Source organism: Diabrotica undecimpunctata, chromosome 1 (assembly GCF_040954645.1).
Source record: "Diabrotica undecimpunctata isolate CICGRU chromosome 1, icDiaUnde3, whole genome shotgun sequence".
Classification (NCBI taxonomy): domain Eukaryota; kingdom Metazoa; phylum Arthropoda; class Insecta; order Coleoptera; family Chrysomelidae; genus Diabrotica; species Diabrotica undecimpunctata.
In genome coordinates this window covers 43,332,298-43,352,073 of record NC_092803.1, presented here as the reverse complement: position 1 = coordinate 43,352,073, position 19,776 = coordinate 43,332,298, and the positions used below count along the sequence as shown (strand labels likewise).

The 19,776-nt window shown below is 32.7% G+C and overlaps 1 protein-coding gene across 1 annotated transcript; it reads right to left on the bottom strand.

The window, feature by feature from the left end:
* Positions 1–5,260: 5,260 nt before the first annotated feature.
* LOC140448780 (bifunctional purine biosynthesis protein ATIC) lies at positions 5,261–19,474 on the bottom strand. Its single transcript, XM_072541897.1, has 8 exons — positions 19,316–19,474; positions 10,115–10,331; positions 9,692–9,967; positions 8,960–9,296; positions 8,628–8,876; positions 8,107–8,506; positions 5,798–5,958; positions 5,261–5,444 (listed from the first exon to the last, which is right to left on the bottom strand). The coding sequence occupies exons 1-8, from the start codon at positions 19,338–19,340 to the stop codon at positions 5,325–5,327; spliced, it is 1,785 nt and encodes a 594-aa protein (XP_072397998.1). The 5' UTR covers positions 19,341–19,474; the 3' UTR covers positions 5,261–5,324.
* Positions 19,475–19,776: the final 302 nt, after the last annotated feature.

Sequence of the window (19,776 nt, the reverse complement as noted above, 5' to 3'; positions counted from 1 at the left end):
TCGGCCATATTGGTATGATCGTTTTGACAGATCGTGTATGATCGTTTACGTTTGTTGTTTTTCGAATATTTTTAGTTATGGTTATATAATGGTTTCTTGTTTTCAACGTAGTTGCAGTAGCAGAAGCAATGTTAATAAAAAATCTTCAGTAATAACGTTTCTGAGGTTAGTATACAAATATGTAAACAAAGTAATGGCCCGCACTTCAGAGAATAAATTAATAGTATTCATAAAAAATCTTATAAGTAAGGTAGATCGTGCTATTCTTGAGAATACTCAAATATCTTTATCCTAAATATCTTAAAATTTCTTATTAACTACTGAAACATAATTATTTTTATTTCTACACATTATTTCCATTGTGATATTCGGCAGATATTCAATTTTGTTTTTTTAATAACTTTTCTAACTTTGTTAATTGAACTAAATTTTTAAGTGTCGGTTAATTTGTAGTTATCAAATATTTGTATATAAGTTGTAAAATGAATGTATTTCTTTTATTTCATACAGAATATTCATTTTACTCTTTAAAATATTATTTATATTATTATCTCTCTCAGATACAACTTGTTATTTGACTGTATTAATTTATCTTTATATATAATATGTCGTGTTTTTAGTGTTTATTATTAGAATTAAATCTTCTGAATAACTAGTCACATTTGTATAGTAGTTTTAATATTATTGAGTCCGACCCTGATCCCACCGCCATATTGGTATGATCGTTAGCCACACCTACTGACGCCGTTTTTAATACACACGTTAATATGCTGTGGTAAATCAGCTGTGTAAAGCCGGCTTTACATTTAAGAGTAGGTACTCGTATGCGAGTTACTCTACTCGGAGTGCATTTCGAAAATATAAACGCCTTCTCGGAACCTTTTGCCACTATATTATTTATCTATGCTTTTGCCAGTTGGATTAATATGAGTACGGATTGCAGTTGAACGCAAACCGAGTAGCAATACGAGAGCACGTGTAAATTACAAATAGAAAATGGCAGAACTCAGATTTTCTGGAGAACAGACGGAGCAGTTTATTAATCTTTACCGATGATTCGACTGATTGTGGAATGTTAAACTCAAGGAGTATCGGGATATTAACAAAAGGAGTAATGGATATGAAGCGATTGCAAATATAATGAATATTTCCACAGAGCAAGTGAAGAAAAAGAATAATAATATTCCATACGCATAAAATTTCTAAAATCCTCTTGTAAATGTTGTGTCTAATAACTACTTAATATGTTTACTTAAAAAATTCCCTAATCAGCGTATCGTCTGTCCAGCTGAGCGCTGGTGTGAGTCAATTCATTTTTACGACTTTTTTGTCTAGGAATGTAGGGAGTATCATAATAATAATATTATAATTGCATAGATATAGTTAGTCGAATTTGTACCACCAAAGCAAACAGTATTGAAATAAAACTTTAAAGCTACACTTGTGTAATTCCTCTTTGTTTTCGACATCCTCTTTGATGTATTCTTCAGGGCTTCCGAGGTCTCAGTCTCCCGAGCCCCCAGACACTACTTTACTGATCACTAACCAATGCATTACTGCTACTGGGAACAGAAGACGATTCAGGTATATTCAGGTATTGAAACTTCATGAAAATAGGGCGAAACATAAACAAATGATAAAATTTCACACTAACAGTTCTCAAGCATCATAACTTAGTTATAACAAAAAAATAGATTAATTACAAATACTGTTAACGGTAGCTTATCAATACTTTCCTCAATCCCAATGTATAAAAGAAAACAATAGTACATGCGTAATATTTGAGCCGTCAAAGCAAATGTATTTGGGATGTACACAATCGATGTATGGACACGTACCTACAAAAAAAGTCCGAAGATTCTTACATATGGGACGAGGATGATGATACTGAACTTGATCTTAATTTCGGCTAATAGTTTGTATAAATTTTATTATATTCTAAAAAATTGCTTTTACTTTTTTTAATATTGTTAAAATTTTATGTATTTAGAGTTTTGTGTTTAATAAATTTCTTATATCTTGTACTATAATAATCTTCCTGCCCGTACTGTTGACAATTGGTAACTGGCAACGTTGCGTCGCGAAGACAATTTTTCCTCCGAAAGCTAATAGATGATACGTAAAAATATGCGAGTTCCAAGTACATCCATACCCCAAACACAGTTTAATGCTTTATTCTTTGGCAATATACTGTGTCTCAACGATTTTAAATGATTACTGACTCAACTGACTGACTGACTGGGCCGATATCCGCTCCGCTCTCTGTTAAATCACAGTATATTGCTATTCTTTATAAGCAATATACTGTGGTTAAATGTGATGTGGAAGCAGTGGCGGATCCAGAAATTATTGTTAGGGGGGTCATGGGTCTTGAGGGTGATTTTGATACAGGATTTAGATTTTGATATAGGATTTAGATTTTTGCACCTTTACGATTGATATGATTTGTGCCTCATGTAAGGGAACCATTTTCTCAATAATTATTTTAAGCGATATATTAAACCAATGAGAAGTTATTAATACCCAAATACCCTACGGGTGCAAAGAAGGGTACAATATTAAGGGGTCTTAAACTTAAACAAAAAAATAATTTAAACCCACATACTCTATGACAGTAAAATCAAGTGTACAAGACTATTAAACCAAAGAAAAGTTATTAAAATATAAATACTGATAAATCAAGGACTGTCAATTTAAGCTAGGTATTTTAAAGACAATTAATTTAAACCCACCTATCCTATAGCTACAAAATCAAGAACAAACCAAGGATAAATAAGTACAAACCAAAGTTAAGTAATTTAAATGCAATAACTCAATGTAAGTGTAAACATTCATCATCATCATAAGTGGCTCGACAATCCGTTGTGGATCTTGGCCTGCTCACAAAGAAGTCGCCACTCCTGTCGATTCCTGGCAACTTCCCTCCATCTTGGTGTAAACATTAATGAATGTATTTAACATTCCTAATAAACTCTATCTTATCGTTATAACCGATATCAATTTGTAAAAACAATCATTTATTCCTTATTGCTATACGGAGTGGAAACATGGACTCTCGGAATTACAAGTATGAAGCGTATAGAAGCCTTTGAAATGTGTTTTTTGAAGAATGCTGAAGATTTCGTGGACAAAGCACGTGACCAATAACGAGGTGCTGAGAAGAACGAGGACTGAAAGAGAACTCCTAAATATTGTAAACAACAGAAAAACGAGTTATCTAGGATATATTTACAGAGAAGAAAAATATAACTTTCTACGACTCATACTGGAAGAGAAAGTAGAAGAAAAAAAGAGGTACAGGAAGAAAAAAAATATTCCTGGCTGAAGAATATAAGAGACTCGACAGGCATATGGACACACATTCGATATTAAGAACAGCTCAAGATAGAGATCAATTTTCTGTATTTATAGCCACCCTTCCGTAATGAAGAAGAAACCTTAAGAATAAGTGTAAACAGCATTTTATTTAAATTAATTTATTCAACAAAAAACATAATATAATTAAGGAATAGTTATTTCTATAATTCGGCATATTAGGCTATAAGTGAGTGAAATATTTTTTTATTCGGTATTGAAATTTTTCTCACGAATTGTCAACAACAGCCGGCAACGAGTGGTAAATAAAAGTTCAGTGATTAAAAATACTATAAGAATAAGATAAGTAAATATTATATAATTTTATAAAAGGAAAGACAGTTAAGATTTGATTTCACCTATAGTGCGTCTGTGTATCCGCTTATACGTATTTCACCCTAAAATTGATCTTCGGAGCGGTATTTCACAAACGCTCTGACCGTGAAAACAATATTTCCTATTATAGTAGAAGCAACACTAAAATGGCTTCGATCTGGACGCAATAGCGACATCTGATAAATAAATCCGTAAACTAATTTTCGAAACCAAATTCAGATTTCTGCTTTAGAAGGCACAGATTACATAACGTATCAGACAGAGCTAATGCAACAACAATATTCACTTTGATATTTATTATAGAAAATTATAAAATGTAGCACACAGTGTCAACAATTATAATACATATTCAAATTACAAACAACCAATTCGTAGACAAAACTGAATAATACAAAATAAAAAGGTGCTGATTTCGTGCGAAAAGTCATGTCATGTACATTGAATGAGCAATAATGTGTGGGCGGTAATTCTATCTCATCGATAATCGAACGATTATCTGGCACTCAAATGACGAATTGACAAAATTTGAAAATCGGGTAACTTTGAATTCGTGGGAGTCTTAGTCGAGGTATTACTGAATTTAGAATTGTTGATTTTTTTAAAGAGCAATTTAAAAAGGCTTGCGTATAATTCTAGACTTACCCCTAGAATAAATGAGTCCGAATAATTTCAACTCTTGACTTCTTGCTTATAGGATTGATGGGTTTTAAATTATTTTTTTTAGGATTATTTGATGGATATTTAATTTTGTTTTGGGGGTGGTCATGACCCCCGTGACCCCCCCCTTGGATCCGCCACTGTATGGAAGACGCATTGCGTGGAAATAGTTTAGAATCCAGCAGTCCACTCGAGTATTTGATTTTTATAATATAATTCTTTGAAAACCTTTTGTTGGCCAACGAACTGGAGTGGAGTCGACAACGAATACATGTAATTTATATACTCAATTTTATTTTGGCTTTATCTGTATATATATAATTATTAGAAATACCCATTTTGCAACTCTTCGTCAAGTTAAATGGTACCCACCAATATTTTGTAGGTGTACACTACTCTAGCTGTATTTTTTAACCAGTGCTATCTGTAACTCCCTGAAAACAAAACATAATTTTTTCATGTATTTTTAATTTTTTAGGCAAGCACTTTTGGAAGCATAGCCTTCTTATCACTCTTCTTATCACACTTCTTACGGCACTACATGGTAGTAGTAGTAGTAAATAAAGTCAAAATATAAAATAAATTAAAAATTATCACTCCGAGCTTAAACGATAAGGAAGTTATGCTTTCCCTCCTTGAGTGCGACATCTCGTTTTTTAGTTAAAAACTCATTCACGCTGTTTATTTTTACGTCTATGTTTCTTTACATTGACAATGTCAACCCATAAATGTGAGGTCATTCGGCACGACGATTTCACTCCTTTTTTATTTTCGATTTTTTTCGATGACTCTATTTTCAGATATATTATTTTTTGAATACAACATTAATAAATTTCATTTGTAAAGCATTTCTGGAATTTTTGTAGAAAGTTTTTGTGGCGAAAGTTTTGTTAGCTAAGCCAAAACAAACCAATAGCAAAAAGATATTTTATTAAAACATTTTATAAAAATAGTACGTAATGTATATAGCTAACAGATCAGTGGTGGAACAAACGCAAATTAGTGTGGGCCAAGACGATTTTGTGTTCATTGCAAGCTTTGATAACTTCGTCATCATTCGTGGAACCTGATGGACTGCCAATGTATGAGACTCCACTCTGAAATAGTAATGTATGTTAATTTCATTCTGTTAATACATTCCATAATCGCCAGCTGGGAAGAACCAACATATTTAGTATTTCCGAATATTGTCGGGAAGTCGATGGGTGATATTCAAAGTTTTATGCCGTGGTCGGTGTCAACACCGTTCAGGTTAGGCCGGTATGAAAATGAGAATGTGCGCTGGTTCTTCCGAGCTGACGAGCACTGGTATCGAAAGTAATTTTTTAAAAGGATTTTGCCATTATTTATTAACACAACTAACATTAGTTTGATAATAAAATTATTACAGCAGAAATATAACATTATTGGTTATGACAGGTTACTTTTAGACATTAAAATTATTTCTTACCAGTCGCGCTCTATCTACATTGTCTCTGAAAGGGAAGAATGCATCCGAAGATACAACAACGCCATTCAAGTGGCTCAACCATGTTTGTCTTTCTGTTGGCGTTAATTCGAGAGGAACTTCTACGTACATTGATTCGAAAAGGGATCTATCCATATCTTTACCTAAAAAATTGTAATTTAAAATAAATCGTATTAAATAAAACAAGATATCAAAATAATAATTGTTTGGTGCCCAGCGTGGAGCTCGTTTTCTGAAGTGTTTTGTTAATTGGTTATTTTAGATTTTTATGAAAGTGTGGTATCAAATAAGAGTTAAAATATGATTTCTTAAATATAAATACAAAAAAAATTTCCTAATTAAAAAAACTGATTAACAAATGATCGTATCATTCAAATTGATTTCTTCCTCATTTTCTTCTGTATCAGATAATTGATTTTCTTCATAGATCTCCATACTCGTGTAATTTTCACCCAGCACAATTTTTACCTGCTAAATTGCAAAACAAGCTATTTTATTATAATATCTATTATAATAATTTGAAATAGAGCGAGGAGAAAAAAAACGCATTTTAATCGGAAGATATCTGTGCACTACATAGTGTGAGCGAATTAGTAAGTATAACAGCACATGTGAAAGTAAAAGGCGAGAGCTACTACAGGGGAGATTATAATATGTATCACCTGGCACATCATCAGTGCTACCAACTGCTTAAAAGCGCCAAATTAAAAAAATAATATTTTGGATAATTTTTTGTAGTTTTATATTAAGTTGCATGAGGTATTCTGAGGTCATTTGTCAACGAAATATTCATGTTCAGCAACCACGAAAAAAATAACATAAAACTCGAGGAGACGACGTCCATCCTCTACAGGTAGGTCGAGAACCATCGCCATTATAATGTTAATATTTAGCGACCTAGAAAACCCCCGAATAATGACTTTCAACTGATTTCGAATAAAAATAACATACAACTTCAGTAGTCGAGGTCACTCTGGAGGTCAGATACCTTGAAGATCATCGCCGTCGTAATATTCGTGTTCACCAACCCGAAGAACCCTCCGAATAATGAATTTTGACTGATTTCGAATAAAAATGTCATAAAACTCCATTCATATTCAGAGATTATCTAGAAAACCCCGAATAATGAATTTCGAATGATTTCGAATGAAAATAACATGAAACTCCAGGAGATGAGGTCCACCATGGGCACGCTGGAGTAGCTTGAGGACCATTATCGTTATCATATTCATATTAAGTGAGCTCGAAAACTCCCGAATAATGACTGTCGACTGATTTAGAATGAAATTAACACACTCTAGGAGACGAGGTCCATCCTGGGCAACAGGTAGCCCAAGGACCAACGTCGTTATCATATTCAACAGAACTCCCAAGAGAAATTGTTGCCACCTTTGACTAGAAAGAATATGCCCCTAGAGGCGTTCAGATATAATCGCACTCGACGCCTTCTGATAGCTTCGCGCTATTATTCGCTCGAGTAAGTGCGTCAACCAAATTTTCGAACCTGCAGTTCCTTTCGTACTGAATAGGTTTACTATCGCAACGACGAGTCATCAATAGGGTAAAACTAACCAGTCCCAAAACGGTGTAACCCAACTCACGTTTGAAATGAATGTTGAATGGTAAGAAGAGCCGGCATCGAAGGATTAAAAACGATTCGCTATAAACCCTTGACCGCTACAACTTGAACTTTTCTGACACTTGCTCAAAACTCCTCAATCTAAAAAGAGCGATAGGTCGTGTTTTCGCAGTACCTATTCATACTACACATCAATATCAAACCAGCTGTTGTCCTTTTGCTTTACGCGAGGTTTTTGACCTAGAGGAGCTGGTCTTCCTGAGTTATTCTTTGGCAAATTTATCGCCCCAGTCAAACTTTCGGCCTGGCAGTGTCCTCGAATCGAATCAGGCTGGAGGTAAGTTGATGCTCGAAACGAAGCACACAAACGCTAGCAGATTATCTGAAAGCACGAAACTGACGAACGACACAATGCAACTAAACGTCACACGCACACCGTGCACTTGGCTTAAGAATACCGTTAGAGTTGCCGCCTCGTGATCGAACGACCTATGTATACGAGTAGTGTATTTCACCGGAGATGTTGCCATCTCCTTATTAAGCCACACCTCAGGTCCTTTCATAATTCTACTAATTAGTCAATCTTAAAAGTTTTCTTCCCGCGCTAATTTTTCCAAGCCTACTCCCTAGGAAGTGGCTACGCTAAAGAATGGGATATATAGATAATGGGATATATGAAAGCTGTCACAAAATACAAAAAACATCATCTCACCTACTGATCCATTAACAAAGTTGTCAATGGCATTTGAGATTTCGGCCCTTTTCACAGTCTTCTTAAATTTCATGTTCAGCACTTTGGGGTGTTGTCTCAACCACCAATTGTCAGCCTTATCTCCCGCCAATCTGGTGCAATGAATTCTAGATTGCTGCCCAGCGCCTATTCCGATAACTTGACCGTCTTTGGCGTAGCATACTGAATTACTTTGTGTGTATTTAAGAGCGATAGTAGCAACGATTAAGTCTCTTACGGCAGATTCGGGAAGATTCTTATTCTCACTGACGATATTGGTGAAAACTGATTTGTTTATTTCAGCATCGTTGCGTTTTTGTTCTAAGGTTAAACCGAATAGTATTTTCCTTTCGATGGGACTAGGTACATAACTTGGATCGATCTGAAATTAAAAAAAAATTGTTATATTTTATAAAAAAAATCATACAAAACTGATATATAAGTGAATTATTAGTAATTAATGCGATATGCCTTGTATTTCCTTAATTAAAATATTTACCTACCTGCAAAATGCAGTAGCCTCCATTTTTCTTCTTTTTCAATAACTCTAATGCTTCGGGTGTATATCCTGGAGCAATAATACCATCTGATACTTCTCTGGAGACCAAACGAGCTGTGATTTGGTCGCAAACATCAGAAAGAGCTACGAAATCTCCGAATGAAGACATCCTATCAGCACCTCTAGCTCTGGCATAGGCAATTGCCAATGGTGTTAGTTTTCCAGCTAAATCATCGACCATACAGACTTTTGCCTAAAATAAAGATATTAAATTGCTATTAAGAGGGAGCTGAAACTCATTTCTTGGAGTATTAGCAATAAAGTAGATGCACTAACCTGAGTTTCATCGAGAGGCACGCCAACAGCTGCTCCTGCAGGCGAAACATGCTTGAAGCTAGTAGCTGCGGGCAAGCCAATAGCAGCTTTTAACTCTTTCACAAGCTGCCAACCATTTAGAGCATCGCACAAATTGATAAAACCAGGAGAACCGTTAACTACGGTAAGAGGTAGCTTTTCCAAGGTTGTATATATCTGTGCTGGCTTTTGGTGTGGGTTCATACCATACCTCAAGGTCAATTGGGAGATGCCACTGGAGAATTCTTTTCGGAAATAGTCAGAAATTGCTGCATCATATTCTGCAGTATGGGTGAAGGCTTTTAAGGCTAAGGTTTGCCTAAAAAACGAAGGAGTTGTCTACATTTATTTTTCAAACTACTATATGCGTTTAACAAGATTTATACACACACAACAGGAGAAACAAAGGAAACTTCATGACGGGAACTACATCAAATTAAAAATATATTAACCATTTAGTTAAAATATTGACCATTATGGAATATAGTAAAAGACATTAGAAAATTGATACCACAGATACAGAATATGCAAAGATATAATAATACTTATAATAAAAAGTAAAGAATATTACTAAATATAAAGAATTAAATAGTACAATCTGTATTTAATTTTTATATAATTACAGTTTTCATTGTATTCGAATGATGACATAATTGATATATATAAGAGATATCTACTTCTTCAACTGACTTTTACCCCTATATAGCAGCTTACCTGGTTTGTAATGAGGTGTCCTTCTCTGGATTATTTCTTAACTCATTAATGACTTTACTGTAATCATTGGGATCGGTAATAACTGTAACTCTTTGGTGGTTTTTGGCTGCTGCCCTCAAAAGTGTCACACCGCCAATGTCGATGTTCTCTACGGCATCATCTAGTGTTACTTTAGGGTTTGAGACAGTTTCTACGAATGGATACAGATTGCAAACTACTACTCTAATCATTTCTATTTTTTGGTTCTTAAGGTCTTCTTGGTCTGAAGGCAGTAATCTTAAACATAAAAGTGTTTGATAAAACATATATATATATATATATATATATATATATATATACATATATATATATACATATATATGTAATACATATATATGTATATATATATATGTATATGTAAAGTATAGGCATGTATATACTTACCTAGCTAAAATTCCACCATGGACAACAGGGTGTAGAGTCTTGACTCTTCCTCCGAGAATTTCGGGGGCTCCTGATACGTCTGAGACATCTTTGATTTTAAGACCTGCATCTCGAAGAATAGCAGCTGTGCCTCCACTACCAACTAAAGTGAATCCAAGACTGTGTAAGTTTTTACCTAGCTCAACAAGGCCTAGTTTGTTTGATACTGATAATAATGCTAAAAAATAAAAAAAAGAGTTGAAAATATTGTAGAGAGTGGTTATTGTTGGTTTTTAGATTATTTTGTTCAAATATTTCTTGGTATTTGTTAATATAACGCAACAATAAAAATTTAATAACGAACAGTCACTTTATTTGACAATAACCTGTTATTTGAGGAAGTGCAAATTAATGTGGACATACCACAGGGAGGTGATGTTCAAGAGCTTAATCATAATCAACAAGATACAATCAAACCTCTATGAAACCTTCGATGCAAACCGGCAACCATCATTCTTCTTCTTCTAGTTCAATTACCGTTATTAATCCGTTAATAATAATGGTCTTATTGACAGCAGCTCTAAATAATGATGTAGCTAATTTTTCGTACCATTGGATTAAATTTTTAAGTCGTGATAAAAATAAGAAGCTCGGGTATTAGAGAAGGACTGGGAGTACATGATATGGAAGAAGGGTTTTAGCATTCAGATACATGTTGACAGGATTCTTGAAGAAATGATATTATTATCGGGTATGCTATTAACGGATTATAAGGAGTCATCAAAAAAATCGGAAGTAAGTAGGTTATAGATTTTTCATTTAAATACCGATGGTTGACATTCCAGCCATTTTGCAAATCAGAAATTGAAACCATTGGTTCAATACACGTTCAATATATAATAAATCAGTGCAAATCCTTACCTAAGCTGTTGGTATCAATATTGTTGGGAGAACGGAAAACGCTGTACGAGAGGCGTATGTAGCATTAAAAGAATCAGCTACAATAAGGATTTAATAATAAACACTAACAAAACGAAGTATATGAAAATAAGTACTCACGTCCAGTCCTAACATACAGTTCAGAGACCTGGACTCTAACAAAAAGTAATGAAAACATGTTAGGATGTTTCGAACGAAAAGTACTAAGGCGAATCTATGGACCAGTGAATGACAATGGAGTGTGGAGAAAACTATACAACTTCAAACTTTATAGAATATACCAGGAACCAGATATTGTAAAACATATTAAGATATGATGTCTGAGGTTGGTAGGGCATGTAATGCGGATGGAACAAAATGACCCAGCTAGAAAAACGCTCTTTGGTAGACCCATTGGTTAAGAGAAAAAGAGGAAGACCCAGAACAAGGTTCCTTGATAACATCGATGAAGACATGAGAAATATGGGAATACGTGCTTGGCGGAGGAAGGAAGGGACGACTGGAGAGAAATTCTTGAGGAGGCAGGGTTGTAAAGTCAGAATGATGATGATGATGGTATTAACGGATTATAAGGAGTCATCAAAAAAATCGCAAGTAAGTGGGTTATAGATTTTACATTTAAATGCCGATGGTTGACATTTCAGCCATTTTGCAAATCAGAAATGTCGATATAAACAGACTGTATAGCCGACAAAAGTGAATACTTCCTATAGCGCGTTATTACTATATTATGTGGGTGAATGAAATTTTATGTCTGATTATTACTGAATTGTTTGTATTGTTTTATAATAACACCACACATTTAAGTTCTTTAAAATTTGAAATTTTGTTTAATCATCTTGTAATTTTCAAAATTTGTTAAATATAATGTAGAATTTATTCATCATTTACATTTTCACTACTATCTTGTATTTATGTATAATTACTTCATTTTGATTATATAATTATATTTCATTATAATGTAAATAGACTTGAAGATAGCCACGGTTTTATTGACGTCAATCCAAAGGAGTATATTTAACTGTTTGTGTGTGAAAATAAAATTGTTGTTTTTACTATTTTCTTTACAATTCTTACAATTTCTTCATATTTAGTCACGTTTTAAACCTTCCTTGGACTTCTACAAATATTTCAATCAAAATTAGTCAATCGATCGAGTTCTCTAGTTGTTATAAAAAAGTTATGAAAAATAAAATGTCGTTTGTTAAATGCTAAACATTATTTTGGACCCGTGCAAAAACATCATACTCGGCGATAAGAAGTATTCACTTCAAAAATTGTAAAAAATAAGTTGGTATATTATGAATATGTCCTTAGACAAGGAAAGAGAGGCGACGCGTAATCGTATGGAATTGACTGAAGCCTAAATTGGCACCAACCGGTACCAGAAAAGTTGCCAGGTTATATTTTATTTCTTCAGTAATTGAGAATAATGGATATGTATCAATAATTTTTGACTTTTTGAACATGATTTTCTCATTACATATTTTTTAGTAGCACGATATAGTGTTTCAGTAAACCAGTAAATTGAAGTTGAAATCAGTAGATCTACTGAAAAATCAGTAGACCTGGTAACCCTACGGGAGGTAGTAATCAGCAACGCGAGGACACCAAAATATGCGATCACATCGAAAATGGCTTCACTTTTCGAATGTTTATTAAATGAATGAACAATGAACGTTACCTGTCCCCTCTCTTTCCTGATCTAAGTATATGTCAGTCTGTGGAAGTGACTAAAATCACAAACCGCGTTATTTTTATTGCACAGACTACTGTAATTTTTTTTTCGATGGCTCTCTATCACTGTTCCAGAAGTATAATGACACAACTGTAAGATGACTTTATTCTGTTGGAGAGATCAAAACTGCATTTTCTATACATTTTTAAATCCTCATAATTGTACTTACAAAATCACTGGTTTTAGCCAAGCGAAATAAGTACAGTTACGATGATTTACAAATATGTAGAACATACAGTTTTGATCCCTCCAACACAATAAAGTCATTTTTCCAAATTTTACAGTTGTGTCATTATACTTCCGGAACAGCGATATTATCATTGGATAAAATACTGTAGTTCTGTTACTGTAAGCATTCCAGACAGCGGTATCATTGGCCCTGTGTTATTTAAGACCAATTAGCCAGATAATTTTTTTTATTTAACTATATTTTTTATTTAAACCTCGTCGTTCTTCACGATTACAAAGCTTAAAACTTATTAATGGATGAAATATGCAAGGACGTATTCATTAATTTTGATTAAAAACTTAATTGTAAATACTAATCTACAAACCACTAAACCGTTTAAAAAATAAACAATTAAACTTTTGTTTTATTTGATGCAATTTTATTTTGTTAATAAACTACATCTGATTCGTTTTTTTACTGAAATTATAATTAGTAATATTAAAAATTAGAGAAAAATTAAAAGAGTACAAAAATCACCAGAATTTTTCCCAAAACTCCCAAAAGAAGATTACTGAGTGTCTTAATAATAACGTAGATATTAAAATAATTTATAACTCGAAAACGATTAAGTTTACAGAACTACAAGAAACCTATTTTGTTCAGAATGATCCAAAAAATAAAAAAATTGTCCGGACCGGAAAAATTAAATGTAACAATTTGTTAAAAAAAATTTGAACAACTTTTCTCCTGGGCGACCTCTTGAACCTTATTTGGGGTATCTCATGAAAGTGGCTATGCAAAAAAATCTCATGGAAATATTTTCCGAACGAACCCGAGCTTTTCGCCTTGTGTATTTTATTGTCACGATCACAACTGTCGTTAATGTTGAGAAAAAAATTAGTAGATTACTGTAAAGTTGGTCAAAATAAAGAAGATATTTTTGCACTTCTAATGTACGATAAAACATTATTTTTAAACCTTTCTAGATAAGTTAACGTTTTCAAAACTCTTTAATTTTATTATGATTTGGTTACAACAGAATTATCATATGTAAGTTATCATATTTTCACAATTTCTGATGTAATATTCCATGTATTTTGTCACTATAGCAACCAAACACGATAGTTGCTAAAATGTCTTGTTTACTGTTTCTTAGAAAAGCTACAATACGTATTTAACAATCAAGAAACGTCTAATCTCTTATGCAACTTGTTTTGTTCTTGTAGTTCTTAATATTTTTGATAAATCTGTGTCATTCTTTTTAAAAATAACTATCAAAGTTACAAAATACCTCCACAATATTATCAATTCAACTATTATAAATATTTACAAATAATGTTATTACGGTAGATATATTATTGTGAATGAATTTGTCATAGAAGCTTACAAGTAATTGATAATTTTAGTATATTTCATCATTATCATCACCGTCATCAAGATTTTTGACATGAAAACTTACACAGACTTGAGAAAAATATATTTTTTTATACGGAGAACAAAATCTCAAGTTGGCGTAAGCAAAAAAGCGGTTAAAACTGTAATGCAAGTTGCATATATTTGGTGAAAAACACACATCTCGTTGATTTAGTTATAAAAATGAATAGAAGTGACATACAAAATAGAACAAATAGTAATACTGAATTTATTAAACAATTTTTTGTAAACACTTAGGGTTAGGTAAGTAAGTGATCAAAATTTCGAAAAATCCAACTGTTGGAAAAAATGTAAAAAAATTAATATGCTGGATCTCCACGATGTCTTGTGCACTCAAAAATATGTCTGGGCATACTCAGGCTACCTGCAGCTCGTGCCGCTAAAGTCGGTGGTGTAATGATGAAGCAAATGGAGTAAACTTTTTCCCATAATGTCCCACACGTGTTGAATGGGTGAAAAATCGGGAGATTTAGGGGACCAAGGCAAAAAATCGACTCAATTGTCTTCAAAATGGGCAAGTGGGATGGATATATAAAGCAGAACATGTGGATGCACCACCTCCTGGATGTAACGCATGGTGGTCATTTTGCCTCTTATGAACACCAAAAGCGGTCTGTTTCCATAGGCAATAGTAATAGCATAGGCATAATTCCAACAGTGTGGTCCAAAGGTCTTTATATAGAAAATTGAGGATCTCGTCTTTAACCACCCTTGTATGGCCATTATCCATGGTCAAACAGAATTTTGATTCTCACTAAAGATAGGTAATAGTATTCCATTCGAGGTCCCAATTCAGTTGTTCTCTGCATCAAGGTAATCCACCACTTCAGTACCTGTGACTGAGAGGTAGGAAAAATTGAGGACGGTATAAAGTAACTTCAAATCTTCTGATTTTCTAATAAACAGTTCGCATTGTAATAGGTCGTCCATTTACTTCAAACCACTAGATTACAATTGAAGCAACGTGAAGCCGCCCTGGACAGACAAAAACCTAAGGCAAATATCTTGGTGTGTGGCCGTCCTTCTGACTCGTCATGTAACTCTAGCTCTTTGTGTTCGGCTTTCCTGATTCAGCACCCAACAAGAAATTACCACCATATTGATACCTCTGCATACCCTCATGGCTATTTCTCGCTAATGGACAAATTGGCCTCACGTAAGCTCACAATTCACCCCCTATAAACTCGCTAGGTTATTGAACATTTCTTCTCTTTTCATTCTAGGCATAATGACCAGATTAAAGCAATTCTTCCCAACGTATTTCACAATGATCAAATGCCAATTGTAACTATAAAATACAGCTATCGAATAGATATTTTTTTATAAGAATAGGCGATTCACAAAAACCACTTTATCGATATAGTCACTTGTACATATCTCTTTTATTTTTCATAAATTCTTCTTCTCCCTAACATGTTTTCATAAATTATTAGTTGTAATTATTAAAAGCCAGACAAATCGTTACTGAAATTATTTTCTCATTCTCTTATGCCTTTTAAAGCATCGAATTTCACTTCCGATTTGTTTTATAGACAAGTCAAAGGCTACCAAAATTACGGTTATGGTTAAGGTTGCATTTAAGGCATATTTAAAAAAAATCAAAGTAAATAAATAATAAGAATAAAGAATAATAAGAAGAAATTTACAAAACGGAAAACGAACAAAACAGTATCTAAATGCAGTAAATATTTGCTCTGTGTGTGACTGTGATGCCATCAGCCATATATGTTTCCGTTTATTTCTATTAGGATTGGAAAATATTTGGTGTGCTTGCAAAAAAATCAGCAAGAAGTGCGATCAGCGATTTTCAATAGTTTGTTAAAACTAATATATAATATTTCCTTGACGTAACTTACATTTCCATTGCCATAATTATTACTCTAGTTTGATTGTTTCATGAAAGCTTTTTTATATTAGGTATACAGTTTATTCGATGAAAATATAACTGTTTTTATACGAAATCAATATACGAAAACAGTCGTGTATTCATGGAATAGACTTTATACACCGTATACTAGAGAGTTTATTAATAATTTTCTTCACATTCTTATTCGCAATATATACATTACTCCCCGCATTCAATTCCACATTCAAAATTCTTTCCTATTGCCAAATTCCGAAAAATACTAAATAAAAACCGAATACTATCAAAATCATCAGTTATAATATGAAAAAATGTATGCAACAGATATTCATGGCAACGGTATTTAGCCAAAACACAAATATTAAAATTAAAAAACCCTACTGTCAAACCTTTGAACTTAATTTTGGAGCATAAAATTAATAATATGCAAATACTCAATATCCAAAATCAGAGAAATAGTTAATATTTAATATCGATTGGGTTATTACGATAATTAAACATTTGTTGAACTCTATTGTCAACAAATTTTTGAAGCGAAGCTTCTATACTTGCGTTGTATTACTTTTTTCTCTACAGTAAAATGCTGAGGCGAGCGTCAGATCACGGAACTAGCGCCACAAGATGACGACATCACGGATAGCATCACAAAATAGCGGTTCTTTACATCGATTCACTACTCGCGATCAATTCGTTTATATAGACATTACTTAAATGAGAAGTAAAAAATTAAAAGAATATCTGTTACTAAAAGATTCGATTCGTAACGATTGTCAAAATTTAAAACTCATAAATGACATCCGATTAATAACAAATTTAAATCATTTGTTTCAATTTTTATATTTCTCGTTTTAAAATAATTTCATATAAATACAATTATTATTTTTAAACATATAATTTAGTTTATATACTTAATAATTAAATTTACTATCAAATGATATTTATGTATATTTTAATATTAATTTAATATTTGGTCTGAATTTGACAATAATACCAAAAAAGACATTAATTAAAAATAGGCTATTTCTGTTTAAAAAGGAAAGAATAAATGGCAGTGAAAAACTTTTTGTAAAAGGATTAAATGACATTGCAGAAGACCTTTTTGGAATTAATAGAAATTGTTTTTTTCTCACTAAAATACATGAGTAACACAAAAGGTTATCAATATTATGATATGGATATTTTTAAATATGATTTCTCACTCATAATAGGATTATATTTGATCCGGTGAATCTTTGCCTATGTGTCATAATCCAATTTATATAAGTTAAATCAAAAGCTTAAGTCAACTTCTTGAATTTCGGTTATATTTTATAGCAACATAATAGGGTACTATGAGTTATGAAACTAACTACTAAGTAGTACCACACAATAATAAATCAATCAGAATGCCCACTCTGCTTGAAAACATAAGTACGCGCATCTCGTTTACGCAGACGGAATCAGCCATGTTTTAGTCGGAACCAGTGCTGTTCAGTGACATTTTATATGGTGTGCATAGACAAATTAACCCGATTTAATTTATTTACGGCAACTACCGACATAATATGCAATATTTTATTTCTACTTTTAGTTGAAGAATAGATTAAATTAAGTATTTCAAATGTTTAAATTACAGTTCTGTCGTAGCTTGTCACAAATTTCTCAATTCGAGTCTATGTTTCCGTCTAAAACAAGGCGTTCGCGTGCTGACAAACTTCAAAGGCGGCATCTGAGAGTGGGTGGTAGTACTAGGGTACTAGGTATTTTATGAAATATTATTTTGAGTATTAAATTTTCTATCAATAAATACTAGAGCTTTCACTTCTAGGTAATTTCTATTATATGGTATCCCGAACACAAAGAATGTTAACTAACTTGTCAGGCAGCGTAATCTTTTGTCCTTTCAATGTCATTCGTCGCAGCGATAAACAAAAGGCTGCAGACTATGATCCCTTGTCTTATTTTTAACTATGTTAGGAGTTCAATATAAGTTTACAATAGAGATTTTTTGTGCAAACAAATACGTATAGTAACGTATCTTTTTGACATATAAGCATGCGCATTAATGGTTGAACTAACGTATCTAGATACGTATTACCAAAGAATATAGACGCTTAAGCGCTTAAACGCTAAGCGTCTATATTCCTTGGTATTACCTAACGTAACGGGCTGGTACGTTACGTTCATACGCATTCCTATCGAGCCGAAGATAACCGAATGCACAAGGGGATCTTACCCGATTACCAAAATTTCAATTTCAACATCCACATTTCATAAGCACACGTGGTACGTGTTTTTTCACATTTTTGGTTAAGTATATTTGTTTTGATTTTTATAAATAATGGAAAGCAGTAGAAAACGACTTCACTTCAGCAATGAAGATAATTTGTTCTTGTTGAAGGAAGTCGTAGGCAAGAACCCTTACGACCATCCAGAAAGGTGGAATTTAATCCAAAAGCGAAACATATTTTTACATTTTATATCAGACATGTGGAGAAGAAGGGCATCTTTAATGTCTTCGTCTTCTTCATCATCAATAAAGGCACCTACTTTTAATATCGCGTCCATCTCAAAAATTAAAAATTGTTCAAAAAATATTTGTTATTTATTTTGAATATCAAAAATAGGGTTAAATGACAAGGACAAGACTGGCACTGGACAATTTATTAGTTAATCACTAATTCGATGAGGGCAACACCATCGTTACGTAGAGTGCAGAACTTTAAATCTCAATTTAACGTTCATCTTCTTCGATACGTTAGTTCTTTACGTATTGGGAGATACGTTACGTTAGTTCTTTACGTATTGGGAGATACGTTACGTTAGGTGGTTACAAAAACTCCCTAATAAATCATGTTTTTATAGTATAATTAACCGTCTGGTGGTAACATAGACACACCCAAACAAACAAATTTGCCGCATGTTTGAACTAAAATGAAAAAGTACTTTTTTGGCATAGAAGTAAACTTCTACTGCCATACTTCTAATTAATTTAAACACATTTAATCTAAGTAGAAAATATAACAAACAAATTTAATATATTTTGTGCTAATTAATTGAAAGAGTTAGGTTAAGTATGATACCTGTTGCTCAACTTACCGATTTTTCCACTACCTGTTGCCATTGTAAACAGTTAGACTCACTTAACTAATAAATAATTTACGAGTAGCTGATTTTAACACTGGTACAGTTTAAATAACTCTTTTTGAAGATTAGAAACTTCTATAATTATAGTCGCTTATAAGAGGTCACACCAGATAACTTTTCGAATAAACACGTTAGGAAATAGCTAGTGATACGTACTCCCGTAACGATAAACAGTACATGTTAACGTCACAGATTGTATTAATAATGTGTGTCAGAAAATGTTGATTGATTTCAAAATATGTATTTGCCATAATAAGTTCTTAAACGAATAATTATCAAAACAAGATATATATATATATATATATATATATATATATATATATATATATATATATATATATATATATATATATATATATATATATATATATAATTAGGTTTTAAGTTTTTGCTTGACTATTATTTATACGCTT